The sequence below is a fragment of the Xyrauchen texanus genome, chromosome 28 (genome assembly GCF_025860055.1).
Source record: "Xyrauchen texanus isolate HMW12.3.18 chromosome 28, RBS_HiC_50CHRs, whole genome shotgun sequence".
Classification (NCBI taxonomy): Eukaryota; Metazoa; Chordata; class Actinopteri; order Cypriniformes; family Catostomidae; genus Xyrauchen; species Xyrauchen texanus.
The window spans coordinates 24543136-24566797 of NC_068303.1; the positions used below are offsets into that span (position 1 = coordinate 24543136).

Sequence of the window (23662 nt, forward strand, 5' to 3'; positions counted from 1 at the left end):
CTCTTTTTCACTCATGCCAGTAAAATATCTGATTTGCAAGACTGTGCAGCTGACAGAGTTTGATTAAGAAAAAGTGATAAATGAATACAGAGAGAAATAATTAAATAGACGTGAGAACTGTTAGAGGGAACGGGAAACTAAAAGCATTTTCAGGACAAAAGCCAACAAATTGCTAGTGTTGAAAAAGGCAATTTAAACAATTAATGTTGAGAGTTGCGGATACCAACGCAGGTACATATCCCTTACAGACAATAACAGACAACCCAATGAAGAACAAGCAAAGTGGAAGAGTTGCATAATTATCACAAAACTAATGACCACTGAATATTTCCCTTCATAATAAAATGAGATGAATCATTTCTATGAATACAGTTAACAAAATAATACTATTCTGCCATACCATGTGCCAGCTTTAACATTAAAAACCAAACATTAATCAACCTAACAGGAGTGTGCCTAAATGGTCATGGGCCTAAAGATACTGATGTCTGATCTAGGTTGAATGTACTCAGTTTTTTCTTTTTTTTCTTCTCAGAAACTATATCAGTCTCTGCTTGACCTTGTCTTGCACTTGTCTTACATGTCTACGATTGTTAAAATGTTAATCAGCTGGTTATGGTGAAAGCTTGATTTTGACACAGTGGGAGTACAAAACGTAGCAGAAGTGGTAACTGTACTTTTGGTTATTATATGATTAATTTTGCAGCAGAAGGGGATTATGTAAAGAAAACATCCACATGAAACTAGAATAGTAGGCTAGTAGGCTATAAATTAATTCAGGAGTAGCATGCATAACCACACTTTAAGAATCAGTACTTCTAGTGTACAGAAAAACACAACATGTAACGAAGAAGGCAGTGTTGCCAATTTGGGGAATTTTTCACCAAACTGAGTGACTTTCCCATGGTTGCTGCGACATTTAAAGTTGTTTTGCAACAAGGAGCTATTTTGGTTATATGTACTGTATATATACTTGATAATTTTGGGAGATTAATTCTTAAACACACACACAAAGTCATACAATGTTTACATTTAATCATTTAGCTGACAATTTTATCCACAGTGACTTACAAATGAGGAACATAAGCAAATGTTCATACAAAAGTCAACAAAATCTGCAGTATTGCACTGCCAAGTTCCCAGAAAATCTAGAGCAGTATAGAAACTAGCGCATAAGAAAGAGTTAAAACGTTCCTTCTCTCTCTCTCTCTCTCTCTCTCTCTCTCTATATATATATATATATATATACACACACACACCGATCAGCTACAACATTAAAACCACCTGCCTAATGTTGTTTAGGTCCCCCTTTGCCGGCAAAATAGCACCAACCTGCATTTTATTCTTCTCACCACAATTGTACAGAGTGGTTATCTGAATACCGTAGACTTTGTCAGTTCAAACCAGTCTGGCCATTCTCTGTTGACCTCTCTCATCAACAAGGTGTTTCCATCCACAGAACTGCCGCTCAAGGATGTTTTTGTTTCTGGCACCATTCAGAGTAAATTCTAGGGACTGTTGTGTGTGGAAATCCTAGCAGATCAGCATTAGAAATACTCAAACCAATCTTGCTCTGTAAAAATACATCAAATTACCACTTCAGATGCAGCTTCTGTGCAACCTTTACTGTGCAAAGATGGCTTTAGTATTTATTGCAATGGGCATTAAATCTCTTAAACTCTCATCCTCCAAAATATTAATCTGCTAGTAGACTGCCGGTATCCTTCCTACAGCAATTGTGAAGCTGCACTCATGATTTGAGTCAGAGCATCAACACCAGCGTCTAGCACCGCTTTGAACTCCATGGGATAAGTGGGGTGATAGTTAAGGCTTGACGTGCATCTGAAAATACTTGATTTCTATCACAAGTCCCATCTGGGCTTCTTTTTTAAATCAAATAATAGCACTAAGAGCTCCTTTCTCCATAATTTTATCACTGACAGGGAAGCGCTGTTGTGGTGTGTCTGTCACTGTAATGACTCTGGGCAGACATATTACAAAGGTTACACCCTCCCAATCAGTGTTTATGCTGGTTTGTGCTGTATTAACAACAAATGCGTTAATCACAATTAAGAAAATATAAATGCGTTAAACTTTTTTAATTAATCGCATATGATTAAGGTGTTAATTCCAACAGCACTAACATTAAATAAAATAATGTAATAATAGGTGCCATTAGTGTGGTCTGGTTATGTGCTCATGGAAGATATGTTATTTCAGCTGATTCCTAGATGTTGAGATGATTTCAGCAGATTGGGCAGAGGATGGAAATTCAATCTACCAAAGAGGAACAGAGGAAAGTACATGATTGTGGAATTTGTGCCTCGTTGCGAAGAGCAAGGAGTGATTTGAGAAAGAAGGTTCTGTTTCCTTGGTTGTCCTGAAAGCCAGAGTCAAAGCAATGAATTTTGATGCCGGCAGTTACAGGTAGCATGTGGAATGGGTGTGTGTTGGGCACCCTGCTGCATTCTGGCTAGCTACAGCGGCTTTAATGCACTAGCTGGGAGGCCAGCCAACAGAGTGTTGCAGTAGTCCAGTCTTGAAATGACTAAAGCTTGGACCAGGAGCTGTGCAGCACATTCAAATAGGAAAAGTCTGGATTTACTGATGTTGTAAAGCACGAACCTGCTAGACCGGCTGTTAATGAGATGAGGGCAATAAAGTTAAGCTGGTCATCAACAACCATTCCCAGGTTCTAGGGTGTCATGGTTGAACGTTGTAAGTGTAAGGCTGGTTGAATGGTTGAAAGTGTAGTTGAACTATGATAAATGGTGAGGTTGTGGTCAACAGATGGGTTGGCTGGGAGGGATCACTAAGAGTACTGTCCTGGCAAGGATGAGCTGAAGGTGGCGTTCCTTCATCCTTTCTCTGAAAGCCAGGCAGAGATATGACCTGAGACGGTGAGGTTGTCAGGCTGGAATGAGAAGTGGAGATGTGTATCACCTGCATAGCAGTGGTAGGACGACTAATGTGCCTTAATAATTGGTCTGAGATATGTAGTGAAGATCAAGACGAGAAGTGGTCCAAGCACTGATTCCTGAGGAACACCAGTGGTTAGCTGTTGTGGCTTGGACACCTCTCCTCTCCAGCAGACCTTGAAAGATCTGCCTGTGAGGTATGACTCAAAACCATCCAAGCGCAGTTCCTGTTATGCCCAGGTTTGGAAGGTGGACAGGAGGATCTGGTGGTTATTATGTGGTTGTTATGCAAGAAGTCAGATCTAACAAAGTATGCATCGACCACCAAGCACATTGCATGTGCAAAATCCTTCTTTCGATCAGAGGCAGTTGTTCCATTTGCATCAACTCCATACCACCTGTCTGTTGCTGAAACCAAATAAACCTTAGCCATTTACATTGCTCAACACTGATCAATCCATTTACCTCTTAGAACATTTATGTAAAACCAATTTTAATGATGCTGCTGTTGTGAAATCACACAGAATGAAATGCACTGTCTTGTAAAAATGTTGATTGGTCAACTTGTTTTATGCCCCTTTTCTATGCTTTTTATACGCCCCTTATAGGCCTACTTTTTGTGAAAAATGTAGATGTTTGAGGGTGGTTCTGGAGATTTTCAGAGAGAGGAGTTTGGCTACACTGTAAAGGGTAAAAAGTGTTTAAAGAGCATGTTAATTCATATCTAAGAGTTTCATCATATTCCATTTGAATAGTGTTGTTCTAACATCAACTCATTGAAGTATGAATTAATCTGAGCACCTTTGATGTGTAAATCCACTGTGATAGTAGCTATGGTAGTTGTACATTTGTAAATTATTGTACTAGCTTGCTATCTTATGTTTTTAATATTAATTGGCATTATAGGCCTACTGTAGTGCATATTGCAATACATGGCATGAATAGCAAACTAGCAGACTCTCTAATGCAAATAGACTTATAAAAATGTGCTCTAGTGGATTTTAAATTGAGATTTAAGACATTTGGCTAAATTTTTGTATGTTTCGCAGCCTTTGACTGGCAAAATATTACTGTCGAAATTATTTTGTGAGAAACATATGCCGTTTGTCGTAGGCGAAGGTTCCAGTTTCCAGCGTCGGAGCCCTCTGTTGGAGACCCGGGAAAGCGGTGTAAAGCCCAACCCCCTCTCTCAACACAGCATACTCTGGATTTAACATGGCTCCTGACTGCCAGCGAGCCTTCAAACATCAAACCTGAATGTATTTGCATGGCAGCTCCGCTTCGGTCGGCTTAATAAGGTAAAGAATGACTAATTATGCGCTATTCAAGTTCCTCTGCGGTATTGGTTTATTGAAACGCAAACAATGATTAATATTACTTCGACTGAGGAGTCCGTTTTGGTGGAGGATAGATCTGTTCGGCTGCTATTTTATCTCTTTAAAACGAGTCTGTTTGTAATAAAAAATAGCCCTTTAATCTGTGATCATACATGTTAACGATGAAAGCATTCGATGCATATACTGACATATTAAAGAATTGCTTAATTAGGCTGAGCACTTCGTTGCAGATGTTGATTCCCCCCGAGCCAAATTCTAACAGTAGCATCAGATTGTTGAGACATTTAAGGCTTCATCAGCAAATTGACCTATCCGATGTTGTTGAAACTGCTAATGAAGCTCAACGGTGACTGCACAATGTTCCGTTTTTGTACTGCGCGTTAGGCCATTGAAAAAGTTACTTTATGAATTTCCAAAAAATCCCTTCAAGGGTTTGCGTAGGTTTTCATTTATCGCTGGTGTTAGGGGCCGTTCACACCTAGTGCGTTTTTGCGTCCGTCCGGGCTGCTTTTCAATTGTTTGTCTATGCAACTTGCGGTAGTCGGGTGTCTGACCGTTGCGCCACATCTCACACACAATCGCATTGTTGTTGTTTCTGTTTTGACGCCCTGTCAAGTTAAAAAAATTACTTAAACTTTTAAAAAGGCGTCTGGAGACACCTGCCTTCTGTTCTGTTGGTTGCACAGCGACTTTAAAAATTAGACGTTCTGATTTTGATTGACCGTATTTATATGGCGACGCGCACATATATTGTCAACAATGCGTAAAGGGTTAATTCCTGCTTGTGTGAGTAGCGAGAGAGGGGGGCAGGTTCTTCGGCTGTGGGTGGCGCCTCGGGTCTACTGACGTCCAATTCACCCGTAGGTTTGATTTGTCAACAGAGGGCTGGGCGTCCTCTCCCGTCACACAAAACGGGCTTTACAATACAGAGTAGAAATGCAGCAGAGACGCTGAGAACACACTTCAGATATGTAGGATGACAACCACCAAGTAGCACTTGTCGTAGTCGTATCGGACAGCTGACTGGCTTTCAGTTAATTATCCAAAAGTCCACGCTTGCAAAATTGCATCTTATCACTTTTGCCGTAAAAAGACAGTGTTTAGAGTGGGGATAATTTGTAATCTGAGGATGCAATAAGAAAGATGGAAAAGTCTTCGAGCAGGAATATTTCCGCTGAACGGATACGATGATGTTGTTTTGAACGTGGTTGGTAACGACATCTGCTTCGTTTTCCAAAGGAAAAAAATACTATGGGACGGCATATTTTATAACGAACGAGTTACCGTGGCTTGTAATTTGTACTTAAATTAAAGAGAGCTTTTTTCTGTGCACCTGCCTTTTAATTACGCGACTGACTGGAGGATAGACTTGCTGATGCCAACAACGCCAGATTGCCTATATGGCAGGATCATGAAGTTTTTGACGTTTTTCCTTTTACTTCCAGAAACCTTAAAAAGGACTAAAAAGAGTGGGAAACAGCTCGGCAAGCTGCCAGTATGCTATGAAATCGTGACTTTGTCCTTGAGGAAGAAGATGGCTGCAGAACTCTATCCTGCCAGCATAAATACCAACCTCCCAAACAGTAACGATACAGCAGTAACAGCAGCAAGCAAAAAAAACATTGTCCAGGTCACTCAAACGGTGACCACACCGACCACAACTGCCACTCAGCAGAACATCAACAACAATAACGTTGAGACTGCCAGTTGGCAGTCCACTCATCCGACGTTGCGAGAGAGGTAACGGCACATTTTGCTCAAAATGTTTGCCTTCCAAATAATCTACGCTATATCAATACAAAAACATCATATTCTAATGCATTTTGTTCTCTCCAGGAATGCTTTGATGTTCAATAACGAACTCATGGCAGATGTTCATTTTGTTGTGGGTCCTCCTGGTGAATCCCAAAAAGTTCCAGCACATAAGGTGAGCACATCCTCTTGTATCAAAAAGCATCTCAAGTGACTCTTTCATCAACTGCCCATGTTTTACTTTTGTGTAACATTTGTGCTTTCAGTACGTGTTGGCAGTGGGGAGTTCTGTTTTCGGTGCCATGTTTTACGGGGGTCTTGCAGAGGGAGAATCAGAGATTCATATTCCTGACGTGGAGCCTGCTGCTTTTTTAATCCTTTTGAAGTGAGCACTTTATACATTTTACTGACAATCAGACAAAAAAAAATATTGTCATGTAAACGCTTTAATCCGACTAAAAACGTTTTTTTACGAAGGACTAACAGAGCTAGATAAAGCCATTGTAGCTTGGTTTTGTCCAGGATTTATACAAGTTAAAGGTGCTGTTAGCAATATTACCTGTTCTGGAATTTCCACTAGCTGAGCTGTTGGATTAGCCACACCCATCTTTCCAAAATCCTGCACTCCAAAGATACCAAATTAACTTAATTGAGACTGACACTAAGCAGAAGCGGCTGTCAAAAACAACAACAGCAAAATAGCGCCCTCATCTGACAACTGTTATGAACAAGATGGCATAAAATGGCATTAAACCTCAATAATTCACTGCAACTACAATAATATGAAAATGTGCAAAATGATTGACAAGCAGAAAACGTCAGAGACCTCAGCCCACGGACACATTTTTGTTTGTTGTTTACAGATTCTAGTGCTGTCACAGAGACCGATGAGATCTATCATGACATTATTTACTTAATATCTTAGAGGGAGTAGGAGATTTTTTGTAACCTTTCCATGGAAAAAACCCCGCTTGCAGCACCTTTACGGTGCAGTCACATTTATCTTTGCATGGGTGGATGTTGAGTGTGTTTGAAACCAGCAAACAACTAATTGCCACACTGCCTCTTTTTAATGCTGCACTTTATGCTCTGTTAGAGTGATGTTAAAATGCTGCTAAAATTGTATCCTTGTCCATTGTAGATATTCAATGTAGCCGTGTACGAAGCAGCACCCACTCAGAGGTCACTGCCAAACCAAACAACTTCCTATTGGTCCACGCAGTGAATTCGACTTTCAAATTTTATCAAGCATGAACTCCACGTAAAGTCCATCACTCGAAATTCCCGATTGCGTGAATTATTATTGAAATGACTTGGCCCGCGGAATATCGCCATGCAAAGGTATAAGTGATCGCGTCTTTAATAGGTCCACAATTGTACTCGCTGTTGTGCGCATGCGCCAAATGACAGATGTGATTCATATTACCGCTACTTTATCAGCTGACGTTCTTCTTAAAAATATTTACTGCACATTGTTTCATATATACTAGGGTAGACAGATGTAGGCTGTAGCTTGACTATGCAAAAACCTGCTGTATAGTGATTAAACTGTAACTGCGCATTTAAACATACTGACCTTGTTGATTTTTTTCAGTTTTATCTCTAAAAAAAGTGTAATGCTAAATTGTTGATCGAAGTTCTTTTTTTATCACATCCAGGTACATGTACAGTGATGAGATTGAACTTGAAGCGGACACAGTGCTGGCCACTCTGTACGCTGCCAAAAAGTATATAGTGCCTGCACTGGCTAAGGCCTGTGTCACCTTTTTGGAGACCAGCCTGGAGGCCAAAAATGCCTGTGTTCTGTTATCTCAGAGTCGGCTGTTTGAAGAGCCTGAGCTAACCCAGCGGTGCTGGGAGGTCATTGATGCTCAGGCAGAGCTGGCCCTTTGCTCCGAAGGTTTCTGTGAGATTGATCTTCAGACCTTGGAAATCATACTAAAGCGAGAGACTCTCAACACCCGGGAGGCAGTAGTCTTCCAGGCTGCTCTTGATTGGGCAGTTGCTGAATGCAAAAGGCAAGGTCTGGGACCAACTTCTTGTAATAAAAGATCAGTGCTGGGAAAGACTCTCTACTTGGTTCGCATCCCTACCATGACCCTGGAGGAGTTTGCAAATGGAGCTGCACAGTCAGACGTTTTAACACTGGAAGAAACTCATGATGTCTTCCTGTGGTACACTGCAGCTAATAAGCCCAAGCTGGAGTTCCCACTGCAAAAAAGAAAGGGTCTGACACCACAGCGCTGCCACCGTTTCCAGTCCTCTGCTTACCGCAGTAACCAGTGGCGCTACCGTGGACGTTGCGATAGCATCCAGTTTGCTGTGGACAAGCGGATTTTCATTGCTGGGCTTGGCTTGTATGGGTCCAGTGGTGGAAAGGCAGAGTACAGCGTCAAGATTGAACTCAAGCGCCAAGGAGTCACTCTGGCCCAGAACTTAACTAAATTTGTTTCAGATGGATCCAGCAACACCTTCTCTGTATGGTTCGAACACCCGGTTCAGGTGGAGCAGGATGCCTTCTACACAGTCATTGCTGTGTTAGATGGGAATGAACTCAGTTACTTTGGGCAGGAGGGTATGACAGAAGTGCAATGTGGAAAGGTGACCTTTCAATTTCAGTGTTCCTCAGACAGTACCAATGGAACTGGAGTGCAGGGGGGTCAAATTCCAGAGCTGGTTTTCTATGCCTGAAGGCATTAGGACATCCACATTGCAGTGCATTCCGCTCACTGGATTTAGATGGTATGAACACAGGAGAATACAGGGTCTTATAAAGCTCTTAGCTTGTTCATAATGTAGCAGTTGAGACTAATGGTAAAGGCTCTTCAGTACCACAACAGACTCTGTTATGGCAGATTTTGATTGAAGGAATGTTCTTCAGTTTTATTTATTGAAAAAAAATCTATATATTTGATTTTAATTATTGATGCTGCGTCAAGCAGATCTATCTATCTATAAAACGAAGATAGTTGTACTGCCCTTAAAGTGGACTGAAGCCACTAGTGTGTCATGTTTGTACATAACTTGAGGTAAATTTGTTTGCAGCTTTATGCTGTCTGACAAATAAAATTTATTGTATTAGTGATCTGCTTCCTGAATTTCAGATTATAAAATTATAAAAAGACTCCTTGTTTTTGATAGACACTCGGCCATGAAATGCATCAGAGGAAGATCTTATAGTGCCATTCTGTGTAGCCTTGTTGTTTGAATGTGATAGTCCTGACATCCATCATCAATTGCCAGGAAGGTTGAACACAATCTATACTTTAAATTCCCTCAAAGGATAAGTATATCTGATTGAGGTAAAATTATGAAACTATTACAGATCTTAGCATAAGAGTCTTTCCAGGCTATGATGTGCATTATAGTCAAACAGAAATTCAAAATAATTAACCCATATTCACACATTGCAACGGCAGTGGGCTTGTGCAAATGAAACCGTGATTAAGTGTGGATAAAATATTCATCTTGAAAGGCCACATAAAGGACCTATTATCCCCAGCAGGCAGCATGATGAACTGAATAGGGAGTCTGTTTGATTTGAGCTCATAGAATCTGCTGCTCCACCGTTTGCATTCTAATTGAGGGTTTCGTAAACATGAAGCAGATGCAGCTTGGTAAAATAGCAGATTTTTGACCAAAAAAACAAAAACAGATGAATATGGAATTATGACACGTGCAGAACTGCTAATCAGACAGCATTGGGATTATGCCTTTCTGTTGTGTCTCTCTTGGATAGAAACTCTCCTTTCTGTAATATCTGATGAATCAGTTTAAAAATTACAGACTTGATTTGTCACCTTTGTGTTTTTAGAAGGCAGAAAAAGGTTTGCAATAACTATGATGGACCATCATAGATTTTTTTTACATGATGCAGTGCCCCCTAGTTATTTCCATCTGAACCGCAACTTACAAAATGTAATTTCCAGATGGGTAAATGCATTTTCAGTCTGTGCCTAAAATTGTTAGAATTATACAAAAGTATGAGGTGGAGAAATATTACTCAAAACTCAATATGCAGAGCCCTGCCTGGATGAGCATAAAACTTATAAAGACTTGCAAGTTGTTACATTGATACAATGACAGTTCATATTTTCCAGTTTAATTGATGAAATTAAGAATCCATAGGCCAAATCATATGGACATATTAAGTATACTTGTACTCAGCCAATGGTGGGGTATTATTGATAACAATTTAACAAGGTTTTCTGAGAAATACTGGTTGCTTTATTAATGAGGTTCATCCAAAAGGGTCACAGAGGTCATTACAGAAGGACTTGCCAACAGCTGGAACGTTGATACAGAGCTCTCTAGCCAACAGGAGTTGGTCTTTCCCAGAATGTACACATGAACCTACAGTAAAGTAGAAGAAATTGAGAACAGATATTTCAGTCCTTGTAATGGATTCAGCTTTAACAATCACTGATTCTTAAAATATGGGACCAAACTTGTCCCACGATTTTATCTGCCTTCAACTTTGAAAATAGCAACACTCCTATGAAATAAATCAGAAATTTTGACCAGAATGTTCTTATAAATATACCATTTCATTTTATGTTCTATTTATTTGATAAAAATTATGACATTATGACATGGTCACTATAAACAGGCTCTGGTGATTTTAGTTTTTTTAAGGTTATAATTTTACTAGGTAACTGCTTTCAGTCAAAGCATGATATATAAACTCCATCACTTTTGTAGAAATTTGGTATTTTTTAGAAAATGTCCCTCATTAGGGACTGTAGCTTAAAACACCAGAAAAAGAAAAAAGTATTGCATTTCTTACATGTTATAGTTTGCCAACACATTATGTCATCATCCCAATCAGATTTTCTATCTGACAGTGGAGATGATTCAATTGATGGAGCCTGTGTTCTTAATTCATTCTTAATAAAATTTGAATGCTAAATTTGTCAATGTTTATAATAATAATAATATATATATATATATATATATATATATATATATATATATATATATATATATATACACATATATATCACACACACACACACACAGTTGAAGTCAGAAGTTTACATACACCTTAGCCAAATACAGGTTTTTCACAATTCCTGACCTTTAATCGTAGAAAATTTTCCCTGTCTTAGGTTAGTTAGGATCGCTACTTTATTTTAAGGATGCAAAATGTCAGAATAATGGTAGAGAGAAGCATTGGTAGCATTGCCTACATACACTCACCTAAAGGATTATTAGGAACACCATACTAATACTGTGTTTGACCCCTTTCGCCTTCAGAACTGCCTTAATTCTACGTGGCATTGATTCAACAAGGTGCTGAAAGCATTCTTTAGAAATGTTGGCCCATATTGATAGGATAGCATCTTGCAGTTGATGGAGATTTGTGGGATGCACATCCAGGGCACGAAGCTCCCGTTCCACCACATCCCAAAGATGCTCTATTGGGTTGAGATCTGGTGACTGTGGGGGCCATTTTAGTACAGTGAACTCATTGTCATGTTCAAGAAACCAATTTGAAATGATTCGAGCTTTGTGACATGGTGCATTATCCTGCTGGAAGTAGCCATCAGAGGATGGGTACATGGTGGCCATAAAGGGATGGACATGGTCAGAAACAATGCTCAGGTAGGCCGTGGCATTTAAACGATGCCCAATTGGCACTAAGGGGCCTAAAGTGTGCCAAGAAAACATCCCCCACACCATTACACCACCACCACCAGCCTGCACAGTGGTAACAAGGCATGATGGATCCATGTTCTCATTCTGTTTACGCCAAATTCTGACTCTACCATCTGAATGTCTCAACAGAAATCGAGACTCATCAGACCAGGCAACATTTTTCCAGTCTTCAACTGTCCAATTTTGGTGAGCTCTTGCAAATTGTAGCCTCTTTTTCCTATTTGTAGTGGAGATGAGTGGTACCTGGTGGGGTCTTCTGCTGCTGTAGCCCATCCGCCTCAAGGTTGTGCGTGTTGTGGCTTCACAAATGCTTTGCTGCATACCTCGGTTGTAACGAGTGGTTATTTCAGGCAAAGTTGCTCTTCTATCAGCTTGAATCAGTCGGCCCATTCTCCTCTGACCTCTAGCATCAACAAGGCATTTTCAGCCCACAGGACTGCCGCATACTGGATGTTTTTCCCTTTTCACACCATTCTTTGTAAACCCTAGAAATGGTTGTGCGTGAAAATCCCAGTAACTGAGCAGATTGTGAAATACTCAGACCGGCCCGTCTGGCACCAACAACCATGCCACGCTCAAAATTGCTTAAATCACCTTTCTTTCCCATTCTGACATTCAGTTTGGAGTTCAGGAGATTGTCTTGACCAGGACCACACCCCTAAATGCATTGAAGCAACTGCCATGTGATTGGTTGATAAGATAATTGCATTAATGAGAAATTGAACAGATGTTCCTAATAATCCTTTAGGTGAGTGTATATATATATATATATATATATATATATATATATACATATTGACAGTAAGGGTGTTGAAACATATTGAGTGATGGCAAGGAGAATAATTTATTTAGTAAGAAAATGTACATTGCAATACAACATAGGTAAATACCTCTCAAAATGCATAAAATATTAATCCAAACTCCTTGAAGCATAAACCTTTATTTTGTTTAGTTCTGTAGCCTGTTTTATCCCATACTCAAGAATCAGTGCAATCCCTCTTAAACTCATAGCAAGAAAAGTCCACTATTATTACAATTAGATTATTGCAATGTTTACGTTTTAAAACAGCACGTTAGATGCTCCCTAATAAGAAAGAAGGTGGTTATAACCTCAGCATCAGGTCCCTAGTTAGCCTGGCACCCAGGCACAAAAAACTGGGGTTTTGTCAGATTTGGGTGTGGCTGCACTTGCTAAAGATTCATGTCATATTTCAGCCTGGCTCCACCTTAACCTCTCAGTGTCTGGTCAATACTAGATAGAGCTTTGTGGGCCATACTCCCTGGACAGCTGGGAAAGTAAAAATAACATCACACCAGCTGTGTAACACTGACATGTTTGCCCCTGAAATATCTAATAAAAACAGTACGGTATATCTTGTTATTAAGAGAATCCTGTGTATTGTTTAACAAACAAAATTGTAATACTACAGTTGCTTGTTTTTAATAAAGCAATAAGGCATGAAATGCCACTTGTTACAGTAAAATCCTTTATAGCTTACCCAAAAATGAAAATTCTCTCATAATTTACTAACTAATGTTTTCCTAGAAGTGTACGACTCTGTAGTTTCTCACAATGCAAGTGAATGGGTACCAATATTTTGAGGCTACAAAATGCACATGAAGGTAGCATAAAAGTAATCCATATGACTCCTTATCTTCAGAAGTGATCAATATATAAGTCTTAATTTCTATAAATTCTCCTCCTCCTATATTGTTTATACTCATATATATATATATATATAGAGAGAGAGAGAGAGAGAGAGAGAGAGAGAGAGAGAGAGAGAGAGTATAAACAATATAGGAGGAGGAGAATTTATATATATATAGAGAGAGAGAGAGAGAGAGAGAGAGAGAGAGTATAAAAAATATAGGAGGAGGAGAATTTATTGAAATTAAGACTTATATATTGATCACTTCTGAAGATAAGTAGTCATATGGATATATATATATATATGTTTCTCACCCACACCTATATCACTTCTGAAGACATGGATTAAATAACTGGAGTCATATGGATTACTTTTATGGTGCCTTTATGTGCTTTTTGTAGCCTCAAAATGCTGGTACCCACTCACTTGCTTGTGAGTAACTTCAGAGCTGAGATATTCTTCTATAAAACCTAATTTGTATTCAACAAAAGAAAGAAATTCATGCACATCTGTGATGGGATGAGGGTGATTAAAGGATTAGAGAATTTTCATATTTGGGTAAACAATTACTTTAAAGGAATCAAGTGTCTTATTGCTTTTTTTTTAAGAGCAGCATCAGCAATACAAAAACATTGCAAATGTTCAATAAATAGTCACATATATTGATAAATATTACACTAAACAATTGTTGTGCTAAGTAATCTAGTTCATTATCCTCTCTGTAGACCATGGACAAGCAACTTGGCGTATTGATATAGAATTCATATTATGAATTACATCGATCATGTTGTAAGTATAACAGCTATTCTAAAACGCCTGCAAATCTGGCTAGTCAGATATCAACTATTTATAAAGCTATCCATAATTTTTATACATCTATAAATAGCATTTAACTACATTAATAATTACTGTATAAAATAAGAGTATAACATAATGTAACTCGTCCCCATATACCTTATGTGATAGTATGACTCTAGAAAATAACAATCACAATTGGTGTCTGCTTACCTGTTATGTCACATGCTTTACAATACCTTCACTCTTTATGTTGAAACAGTCTCATATTTACACCATTTCTTCACTGCAGTTATACAGAGATATTATATTATCATAAAATATTTTATTTCAATGTCAAACATCATCCAGCCATAGCAGCTTAGGACGTTGTGTTATTCGGAGTAAGTGTTTTAAAAAAATATGAAAGAAATTGAAAAGGAGCCAACCTGTAAAAGATAGCTCAAGTTGAGGAACATGTCTGCAGTCATAAAATCAAAAACATGAAAGAAATTATATATGAAAAAAAGGTGTTCAAAGTGTGATAAAGATCTAAACATCTTTGTCCAAATGCAGCTAAGCATAAGGAGTCTATCCTACTTCAAGAAGTCAATCCTAGTCACAGTGATTAATGGCTCTGTAATAGTGACTGGAGGAGTTAAGACTTGTATTGATCATCTCTTTCCACCAGTAGGTCTCAGGCAGGATCTCTTTATCTCTGCAAGAGATTCACTCTGACCATCTGTTACTCTTCACCCAAACACACACCTGAGGCATGCGTCTCCATGGTGACTAATGCCCCCTTAAGCAAAGAGATTAGCATCACTACAAGACAAGCTAGTCCCTCGTAATCAGGACTCTTAACGGCCTAAATTACAACCTCAATCATTACAAGAAAAACATATTTATACTTCATTGACTGACATCAGTGATATTTCAAACTGTGTAAGGGGTATTTGGTTCATCGTGTCGGTTTGGTTCTATCATTTACTCACCCATATGACTTTCTTCGATCACCAATCACCATTCACTTTCAATGTATGGATAAAAGATGCAATGAAAGTGAATGTTGACTGAGCCTAACAATTTTCATATTTGGGTGAGCTATAACTTTAAAGGCCAAATAACAAAAATTGCAGCTATATCATGTCACAAAATAGTAAGCATAGGGGCATTTAAAAGTAGGGCAACATTTTGAATGGGTTTTGCTGTTTGTAAAGTGCTGGATGACACCTTTGTCTTTCTGCTCTTTTGCATAGGGTACTGAATCTTAGCATGCAGCTGAATGAGCCCCACCCAGACACAGGTAACAATTCTCCTTAGGCAACTCTAGACAACACACAGGCACCCAGTCAAGCCTGACACTATACAAAAGCAGAGCAGAGATCTGGGTGTAAACTAAGCAAACAGATAGGATGGTGTTTGCCTCTGTGTGTGAGTAAGAATCTGTCTGTCTTTTTGTGGAAAGGAGAGAGAAAGAGATGGTGTAATACTATCCTGGCGTGTGGGTCGTAACACAGGCGTGGTGAGTGAAAGTGTCGCTCACATATAATTTGAGAACAGAATTATAACAGGTTGGGGGAAAAAACAACCCTGCCCTCAAGTTGTACAACTCATTATAGGGGAATGATATTTTCCCTCACATAACACTCAACTACTTCTTGAGAAACGTACTTCAGTCTCAAAGCCCTATGACTCTTCAGTCAAAAGGAAATGAATTAAAATCAAATGAGTGTCAGTTCACTATCATTTGTTAAAAAGAGATTCTTGCCATACATTTAAAGGAATAGTTCACCCAAAAATGAAAATTCTCCCATCATTTAATCACCCTTATGCCATCACAGATGTGCATGACTTTCTTTCATCTGCAGAACACAAATTGAGATTTTTAGAAGAATATGTCAGCTGTGTTTTTAAAGCTTAAAAATAAACACATAAAGGCCAATCCATATTTAATCAATACCTTCAGAAGCGAGATGATAAGTGTGGGTGAGAAACACATCAATATCTAAGTAATTTTTTTTACCATAAATCTCCACTTTCACATTTTGAATGTGGAGATTTATGGTAAAAAAAATAAATCACTTAAATATCGATCTGTTCCTCACCCACACTTATCATCTCGCTTCTGAAGATATGGATTAAACCACTGGAGTCATATGCATTGTTGGGGAAGCTACTTTGAAACTGTAGTTTTCATAATTATAAGTAGTTAAGCTACATTACAAGTTACTATCAAAAAGTAGCTAGCTATATTTAATCTACTTAATGAGGCAATATTTTTTTTTTATGTTACTATCAAACCAATAATATTAATGACAAAATTTACACTAATGACATTTATTAATTAATGTATTAATTAAATAAATGTAATGTGTTTAATTAAATATATTAATGAATAGTAACATTAATACAGTTAATAATGGCCAAAAAATAAAATACAGCAGTATAAAATAAAAACAAAAAAGATCATACGCCATTAAAAAATTATTTTATACTATACTTCACACTTTTCAGACCTGCTGTGGCCAGGTGTAGCCTATAATAGTTCCATAATAGTTAGTGTGGAAAATATATGGATAAAGACTCGGGGCTTGTTTCTCCCCTCACCTGGGTTCATGCTCATTATATTTTCTGACTTTTTTGCCATTGACATGCAAGTGCCAGCTTTACAGGTCACATACAGAGGTTGTTCGACAAATATTTGTTTGCTTTGTTCAGGTCCAAAAAATGTGGACGTATGGTCATCCTAGATTGTTGCATAATAATACATGCCATAAATTATTTCTTTTACCAATCATTTTATTTATTTTACATGAAAATAATAGTTAATTAAATGCCAAGAAATGGAGAAATCAAATAGTTCTGTATGATAGTAATTATTATAATAATATATCATGTATATTTATAAATATTATAATAATAATTCACTCGCTGCTTCCAATAACGCACAGATGATGAGAAGTGAAATAAACGTATTTGGAACAGAAACAAAATCCCTCAAAAGGCAATAATATCTTTTTGAATTACTTTATTTAAAATAGAAATGTAAATATGCTGTTGTGTGATCTATTAAGAATAAAGTGTCTGAAACATTCTTCAGAGTTTCAGATTTACCTGCCCCTGTACGTCTTGTAAAGGTAAACAAACTGTGGTTGCTCACTTTACATAACCATCAGACAATCTATTCTTATCCAAGTGAGCTGTGATATGCTCTCAGTAGATGGTGGTAATTCACTATTTTTGTTTGTGATCTGCCAATACAAAAGAAGAAGATGACGCTGCCTGATTCTGATCAGCAGACAGAAATATGCTGCCAGATCGTCTGAAGTTTTGACAGTAAAAGTTTGGTTTATACTCAATATTAGTTATAATCTGATAGTATATAATTTGGTCACCCTACACCGCTCCATGCTAGAAAAAGTAGTTTGTTACTGGAAGCAGCTATGTCAAGCTACTGAAAAATGTAGTTAAGTTAGTAGTGTCGCTACATGTAATTAGCTACTCCCCAACACTGGTCATATGGATTACTTTTATGCTGCCTTTGTGTGATTTTTGGAGCTTCAAAGGTCTGGTCACAATTGACTTGCATTGTATGGACCAACAGAGCTGAGATATTCTTCTATGTGTTCTGAAGAATCACACATCTGGGATGGCATGAGGATGAGTAAATAATGAGAACATTTTCATTTTGGGAGAACTATCCCTTTAATAGAGTGATTTAAAAAATCACTTGCTGAGCTACTTTCAATGATTTACTCAAGAGCACATCCTCTGTGATTAGAGTCATAAAGGTGCAGTAAACACTCTTCCTCTTCCTCTATTTCCTCTCTGACAGCATATTGTAGCGCTATTGTTTACACATCCTGACTGGGCCTTCAGATCCTGACTGTTGTTTTTCCCCCAGGAAATACATGGAATGATAAAACATATCCCTTGCATTGTAATTTCACTGTGCCAAATGCATTAATAGAAAATGTAAATGTCTTCAGGATATTGAATCTTGAGTCAATTAAACTCATAGTAAAAAAACTAAAACTAACAACAACAACAACTAATCTGTAAAATAAAAATGTAAAAGTATGACATATTTTCTGTTTCTGATTAAAGGTATAGTACACTCATTCGTCATTTACTCACTCTCATGTTGTTCCAAACCTGTATGAATTTCTTTCTTCCATGGAATACAAAAGGAGATGTTAGGCAGAATGTTAGCCTCAGTCATCATTCCCTTTCATTGCATCATTGCATTCAACGATGACAGGATGTTCGTTTTGGGGTGAACACAAATTGAAAAACAATATAAGCTACTAGTTGTCCATATTATAAAAAAAATTGGATTTGATTAGTGGATAGATAAGCAAGGATAAAAGTTCAGAAAATGAGTAAATATACACTAACTGATATTATTGCTCTAAAAGACTCCAGGTCTACTGAATTCATTTTTGGGAGCAATAATATACGTAGGTGTGCAGACATTTAGCCTACTATTTTACTCTAAGGGGCTGTTTAGACCGAATGTGTATTTGTGCTAAAACAAAAAGAAGCTATATGCAGTGCAAAGAATAGAACAACAGCAAATTGTTTTATTTTTGACATACCAACAGTCTTTTCAATGGGTTCTACAGTTGTTAAAAGTGTTTTTGGATCATTCCGCTGACGAAACACTGAAAATTATATTTTCAAGAAATTTCAGTAGACAAAAAACTCTCAAAAACATCAAAATTTTATGTGATCTAGGAGCTTTGCAGTGCATGTGATTGAAGAGACAGTAAGTCTATCCCTCACAGCCTCATTTTCAATCATGTCAAAAATCAAAGATGGCACTATTGTGAATAAGGTCTATGCACAGGTATCTTGAGATGCATTTTTAAAAGCTAAAACGTTTTTTTTAAAATTGACACAGTCTCTAAAAAAACATGGCGCTCCTGCGTAAGAGGCTGAAAAAACAGCGAGAAGTGGTGCAACGGTCAAATATGTACATATACCAATGTTGACATTGAAAAACAATTTAAAAAGGTGTGTAGAAGCATGTTGAGTCTCTAAGTCTGCTACATCCTGCACCTGTACCAAACCTGAGTAGGATGTCCACACTTCTTTATAATTTTCCATAGGTTAAAGTTCATAAAGCCTTTCACTTGAGCAGCTCAGGGGCGGTCACTGGGGGAAGGATACGAGGCGTTCCCTCTGTTCTGCAGACCGGGTAGAGGCAGGAGGCTATGATGTGTGTCATCTTTCGCCCTCGTGTCAAGTGCTTGCTAACCACCATCTTGTAGAAGTTAAAGGCCATGTCCAGGCAATGCTTGTTTAGCTGCAGCTGGCTGCCGAGGTTGTGTATCTGTCATTTCGCTGGAGAGAGGACACATACAAGCATCAGCTTGTGCAAACAACCAAAGATCCATGCATGTACACTCACACACAGAGGCATGAATTCACATGCAGGTGTTTGTTTTCCAGTAGCAATGATGTCATGAGAACGGTACACAGCCAAACAGACTTTCAATGGAACCTGGAAAATATGGACAGCTGTTTAACACCCTGTCTGAGGCCATCTGCAATTTTCCTTCTCTCAAAGTCTCTCGTATATTTACACTTTTCAACTCTTTAACAGATGATCTCCGTGTAGGCCAAGTTGTAATTCATTGTACACATAGAATAAATCAGTCTGCCCTGAAATTCCCTAGTGGGGCCTGAATGTGTTTAGCATATTCAAATTCACATTTAAAACCACAGTCTAGTAGACTATCTGTCAGATTCCAGTATTTACTTAACACATCATTTAGCAAAAGAGCTGGTCTGCCCAGACAGTGAAAGTCTGAAAAGATGAGTGTGTTTTAGACCACGTAATTTAACTATTTCAGTCATGCAAAATTTGCAGGGTAATAAGGTATAGAATTATTTCTTGACAGATGACTTTAAAACGAAAAAAGCACACTGAATTTAAAAATAAATGCATTGCATTAACAGTGCTTTCATTTTATGGAATGAAATTTTATGTGGTTGTATAATTAAGCTCTGAATATTTCTGAATTGAAAACATTTCACGCTAAATTTAATCATTAAATATTTAAGAATTAATATTAACCCTCCAAAGTTCAATTTCAAAATCTTCAGGTTTTTTATTTATTTTTTATTTCCTTTTTATTATTCAACAGGTAATATTTGGTCCATTATATTTCGCTTTGCAAATTCGGCTCTAAAATGTCAGCCTTGTACATCCTTGCACATTCTGGCATTGCAGGAAAAGCAGTAGAGGATGTATGTACAAGGTTGAATTTCCAACCTAATTTTATCCACTGAAATATTAGAGCAGAATTTGCAGCTTTTATTTGTTTATGTAGAGCCAAAATATTTACTTAAAATATACAGTACGTACAATATACATCCATCCATCCATCCATCCATCGTCAACCGCTTATCCTGTGTACAGTGTCGCGGGGGGCTGGAGTCTATCCCAGCTAACATTGGGCGAAAGGCGGGGGACACCCTGGACAGGTCGCCAGTGTACAATATACAATATCTTAAAATATACAACTCTATGAAATTGCATCCCCCAAAAATTTATGTACTGTTAATGCAATGTGTTTATTTTTTAATTAGTGCACTTCAGTGTTTCTTTCCATAAAAAGACGTACTTTAGGGTTCAAAAGTCCACATTGAAAATCTGGCATTCAAAATCTAATTTAAACCTGTAAATATACAGACAGTTTTAGGATTTGGGAAAATTATTTCATACCATGTTTCTGTAGTATCTCTAGGTCACTGATCAAATACAATTTGTGACACTGACCATGTTAATTCCTCTGTACAAATGATCAGATTTCCATGTTTTCATTTAAGCACACAAGATACTCTTTGGAATATTCTCAAATCATGCTGGGATCAGCGTCATCAGGTTTTCATGTTCCAAAGCAAAAAAATGATTAATCTTTTCACTCAAATTGTTATTCTGATAATATAATTTGTAAATAAATTAGAAAAATGCAAATAAGTTGCATTTTCACAAGTAGTCTGAGACTTTTGGTCCCTACCGTAAGTGAAAAAGTTGATGAGTTTGGCATGTTCCAGTCGTTCATTATGCATGAAATTGCAAAAGCAGAAGTGTTTATGTGTAATAAATGCCTTCATCAATCTGTCCTCTCTAGATTTGTGTAGAGATGTATTAATGCGTACAGCAGATATATAGTTCATCAGACAGAAATCAAAATATCAAACTTGGGCTTTAGCATACTGAATGTAGCTAGTTACAGAACCACAGCTGATGAAGTGGATGTTGGACTATCTGCCCCCCCAACTGTGGTGCCAAGGCCCAAAATAACTCTGAAAGCTTTTAAGAGTGTTATCCTTCTATTCTGGAACCATTGTGTGACATCCCTACCCTCTCTCTCCGTTACACTCTCCAGACCTGTCTAATCCAAGAGTATGTTTCACGCGGCAAACACCATTGGATTAGCAGCCAGGTCTGCAGTGACCTCCCCAAATGACGGCACAGTTACATAACTGCTGCAACGCGGAACACTGGACACCTCTGCCTTTATTTTTATGAATGAAACTTTGTGGGTATGACCCAAAGGACACTTACAAAGTTGAAAATAATATGCCTTAGAAAATAAATGCCTTAAGCTTTATTAACTATATACGATTGTCTATCAGACATGTTTACATGGACATATTGATCTACACATAACATAATCTACACATAAACTACACATACTGTATATATTTTCTCAGACACTTTTTGAGTCAAATTTTTGAAAATGTTTTGTCTAATTAGAAACACAGCGTACTGTACATCATTTCATTATTAGACCCACATGACAATTGCCAAATCATACTGTTCATTTGTTGTACTTGCTATAGTTTACTTCCACATTGTGTCTTCATCAAATAGCAATGTCAAATGTAAATAAAGTCAATAATATAACATATCAGCACCACCTTGAATAAAAAATTACATGTATAATATGTATGTGTACACACATATGGAATACTGATAATTCAACATTGTCACATGCAAAAAACAATGTAATAAAGTAGTCATTTGTATGAATGAAGCACTATTTTTTATTTTAATAAACAAAGAAATATGTATCATGTGATAGTAAACATATATAGATATGAAATAATCATAAAAACATGATTTATGGAAGTAAAAAAATATATATATATATATATTACATATCTAGGTATTACATATCTACCCTATACATTTTTGGTAATTAAGCAGTTATAAAAAATTTTAATAAATTTGCCATTTTTTTCTCTCAGAAGAAAAAGATAGAGGAATACTAAAGATGTGTCGGCATAACTCCAAAAAGTGGATGAGGTACAGGGGGTGGAATGGGGGCCCGGGACACTAAAGACCCGAGGTATGCACTAAAGGGTAAAACCAGTTTAATTGTTTTAGTTTAATCTGTTTATTTAATTTTTTTCTGAATAAGAAACAGGATAAAAGCCAGATAAACAAGTTAAGAGTAATTTAAAAACCCAATCATTTCTTTGAGAAAAAAAAGAAAAGGAAAAAGACATTAAAAAGAAGTATTACCAAAGCATGTTGGAGCAATTACATTATCATCACTGATGTAATGTGCATAATATCACACATTATTACATTTAACACTAATACCATAATATAGTGCATCTATTATGTTTCTTAAAAAATATATTATTATTATTATTAATAATAATGTTAATAATATCAAAAAGGGTCCACAAGAAAAATTATACATACTGCCATCTTGGCTACACATTAAATTGGGAAAAGGGGAGGAGGGGGGTGTTATGGGGCTTTTCCACTGCACGGTACAACTCCACTCAACTCGACTCTGCTCGCTTTTTGGGGGTTTTCCACTGTGGATAGTATCTGGTACTTTTTTAAGTACCACTTCAGTCGAGGTTCCAAGCGAACCCAGCCGATACTAAATGTGACGTTAAAACCCTGCAGATCACTGATTGATCAGAGAGAATCGTCACTATCAGCATCACTGGATTTTCGACACGGGACATCAACCTGCTAGTTTTAAAGTTAGCTACAGCAATGGCAGTATAATTTGTTCATGTGACTTTCGAATTGTAAAAAGATATGGCTGTGCGTAAAACCACGCCGTGGTCAATAAACGAGGAGCAGACGTTCCTGTCGTTAGTTACTCCCTAGAACCATCAAGGAAAAGTGGAAGTGGTTCGACCAAATGGGCACAATTTAGACTGGCGAGCAATGGGAGGGAGAGCGCCATGGACTCAGCCATGGCTGGAGTCCACGATGGAGAATGGTACGTTTTGTTATGTTATCTCTATAATCTGCTTGAAAGCTTCACTTTATTTAGTTGTCCAGCTACTGGAAAGCTTGCTTCTAAAACAACCAGTCCAATTTAACTGTTACACTTGTGTAAAATCACCATGCAACAACTGCTTTATGCAGCACAATGAGCTAGTAGCTAAAAGCTATTGGTCGTGTTATTGTTTTGTTTTGCATTTAAGATGATGTCACGGCAGTAGAGGCGGCACAACTATGATGATCAGCCTATAATCCCACCCACATTGAGGCGGCACTAAACAGCATTGGAAAAGCAAGCTC

The 23662-nt window shown here is 37.6% G+C and overlaps 1 protein-coding gene and 1 pseudogene across 2 annotated transcripts; one reads left to right on the forward strand and one right to left on the reverse strand.

Moving 5' to 3' along the window:
- Positions 1–23662, reverse strand: part of LOC127621696 (transcription factor IIIB 90 kDa subunit-like) — a 99313-nt pseudogene that overhangs the window by 61627 nt on the left and 14024 nt on the right.
- On the forward strand, positions 4112–10600 carry btbd6b (BTB (POZ) domain containing 6b). 2 transcript variants are annotated; one of them, XM_052096442.1, is made up of 5 exons: positions 4112–4216; positions 5701–5995; positions 6092–6182; positions 6274–6392; positions 7666–10599. In XM_052096442.1, the coding sequence occupies exons 2-5, from the start codon at positions 5790–5792 to the stop codon at positions 8696–8698; spliced, it is 1449 nt and encodes a 482-aa protein (XP_051952402.1). In that variant the 5' UTR covers positions 4112–4216; positions 5701–5789; the 3' UTR covers positions 8699–10599. The 2 variants fall into 2 exon arrangements, with proteins under 2 accessions (XP_051952402.1, XP_051952401.1); XM_052096441.1 differs by lacking the exon at positions 4112–4216 and having other exon boundaries at positions 5207–5995; positions 7666–10600.

Coding starts and splice junctions, on each gene's coding strand:
- btbd6b (XM_052096441.1), top strand. CDS start 5,631: ATGCCAACAACGCCAGATTGCCTATATGGCAGGATCATGAAGTTTTTG. Junction 5,996..6,091: donor CATCCGACGTTGCGAGAGAG/GTAACGGCACAT, acceptor TGTTCTCTCCAG/GAATGCTTTGATGTTCAATA. Junction 6,393..7,665: donor GCTTTTTTAATCCTTTTGAA/GTGAGCACTTTA, acceptor TATCACATCCAG/GTACATGTACAGTGATGAGA.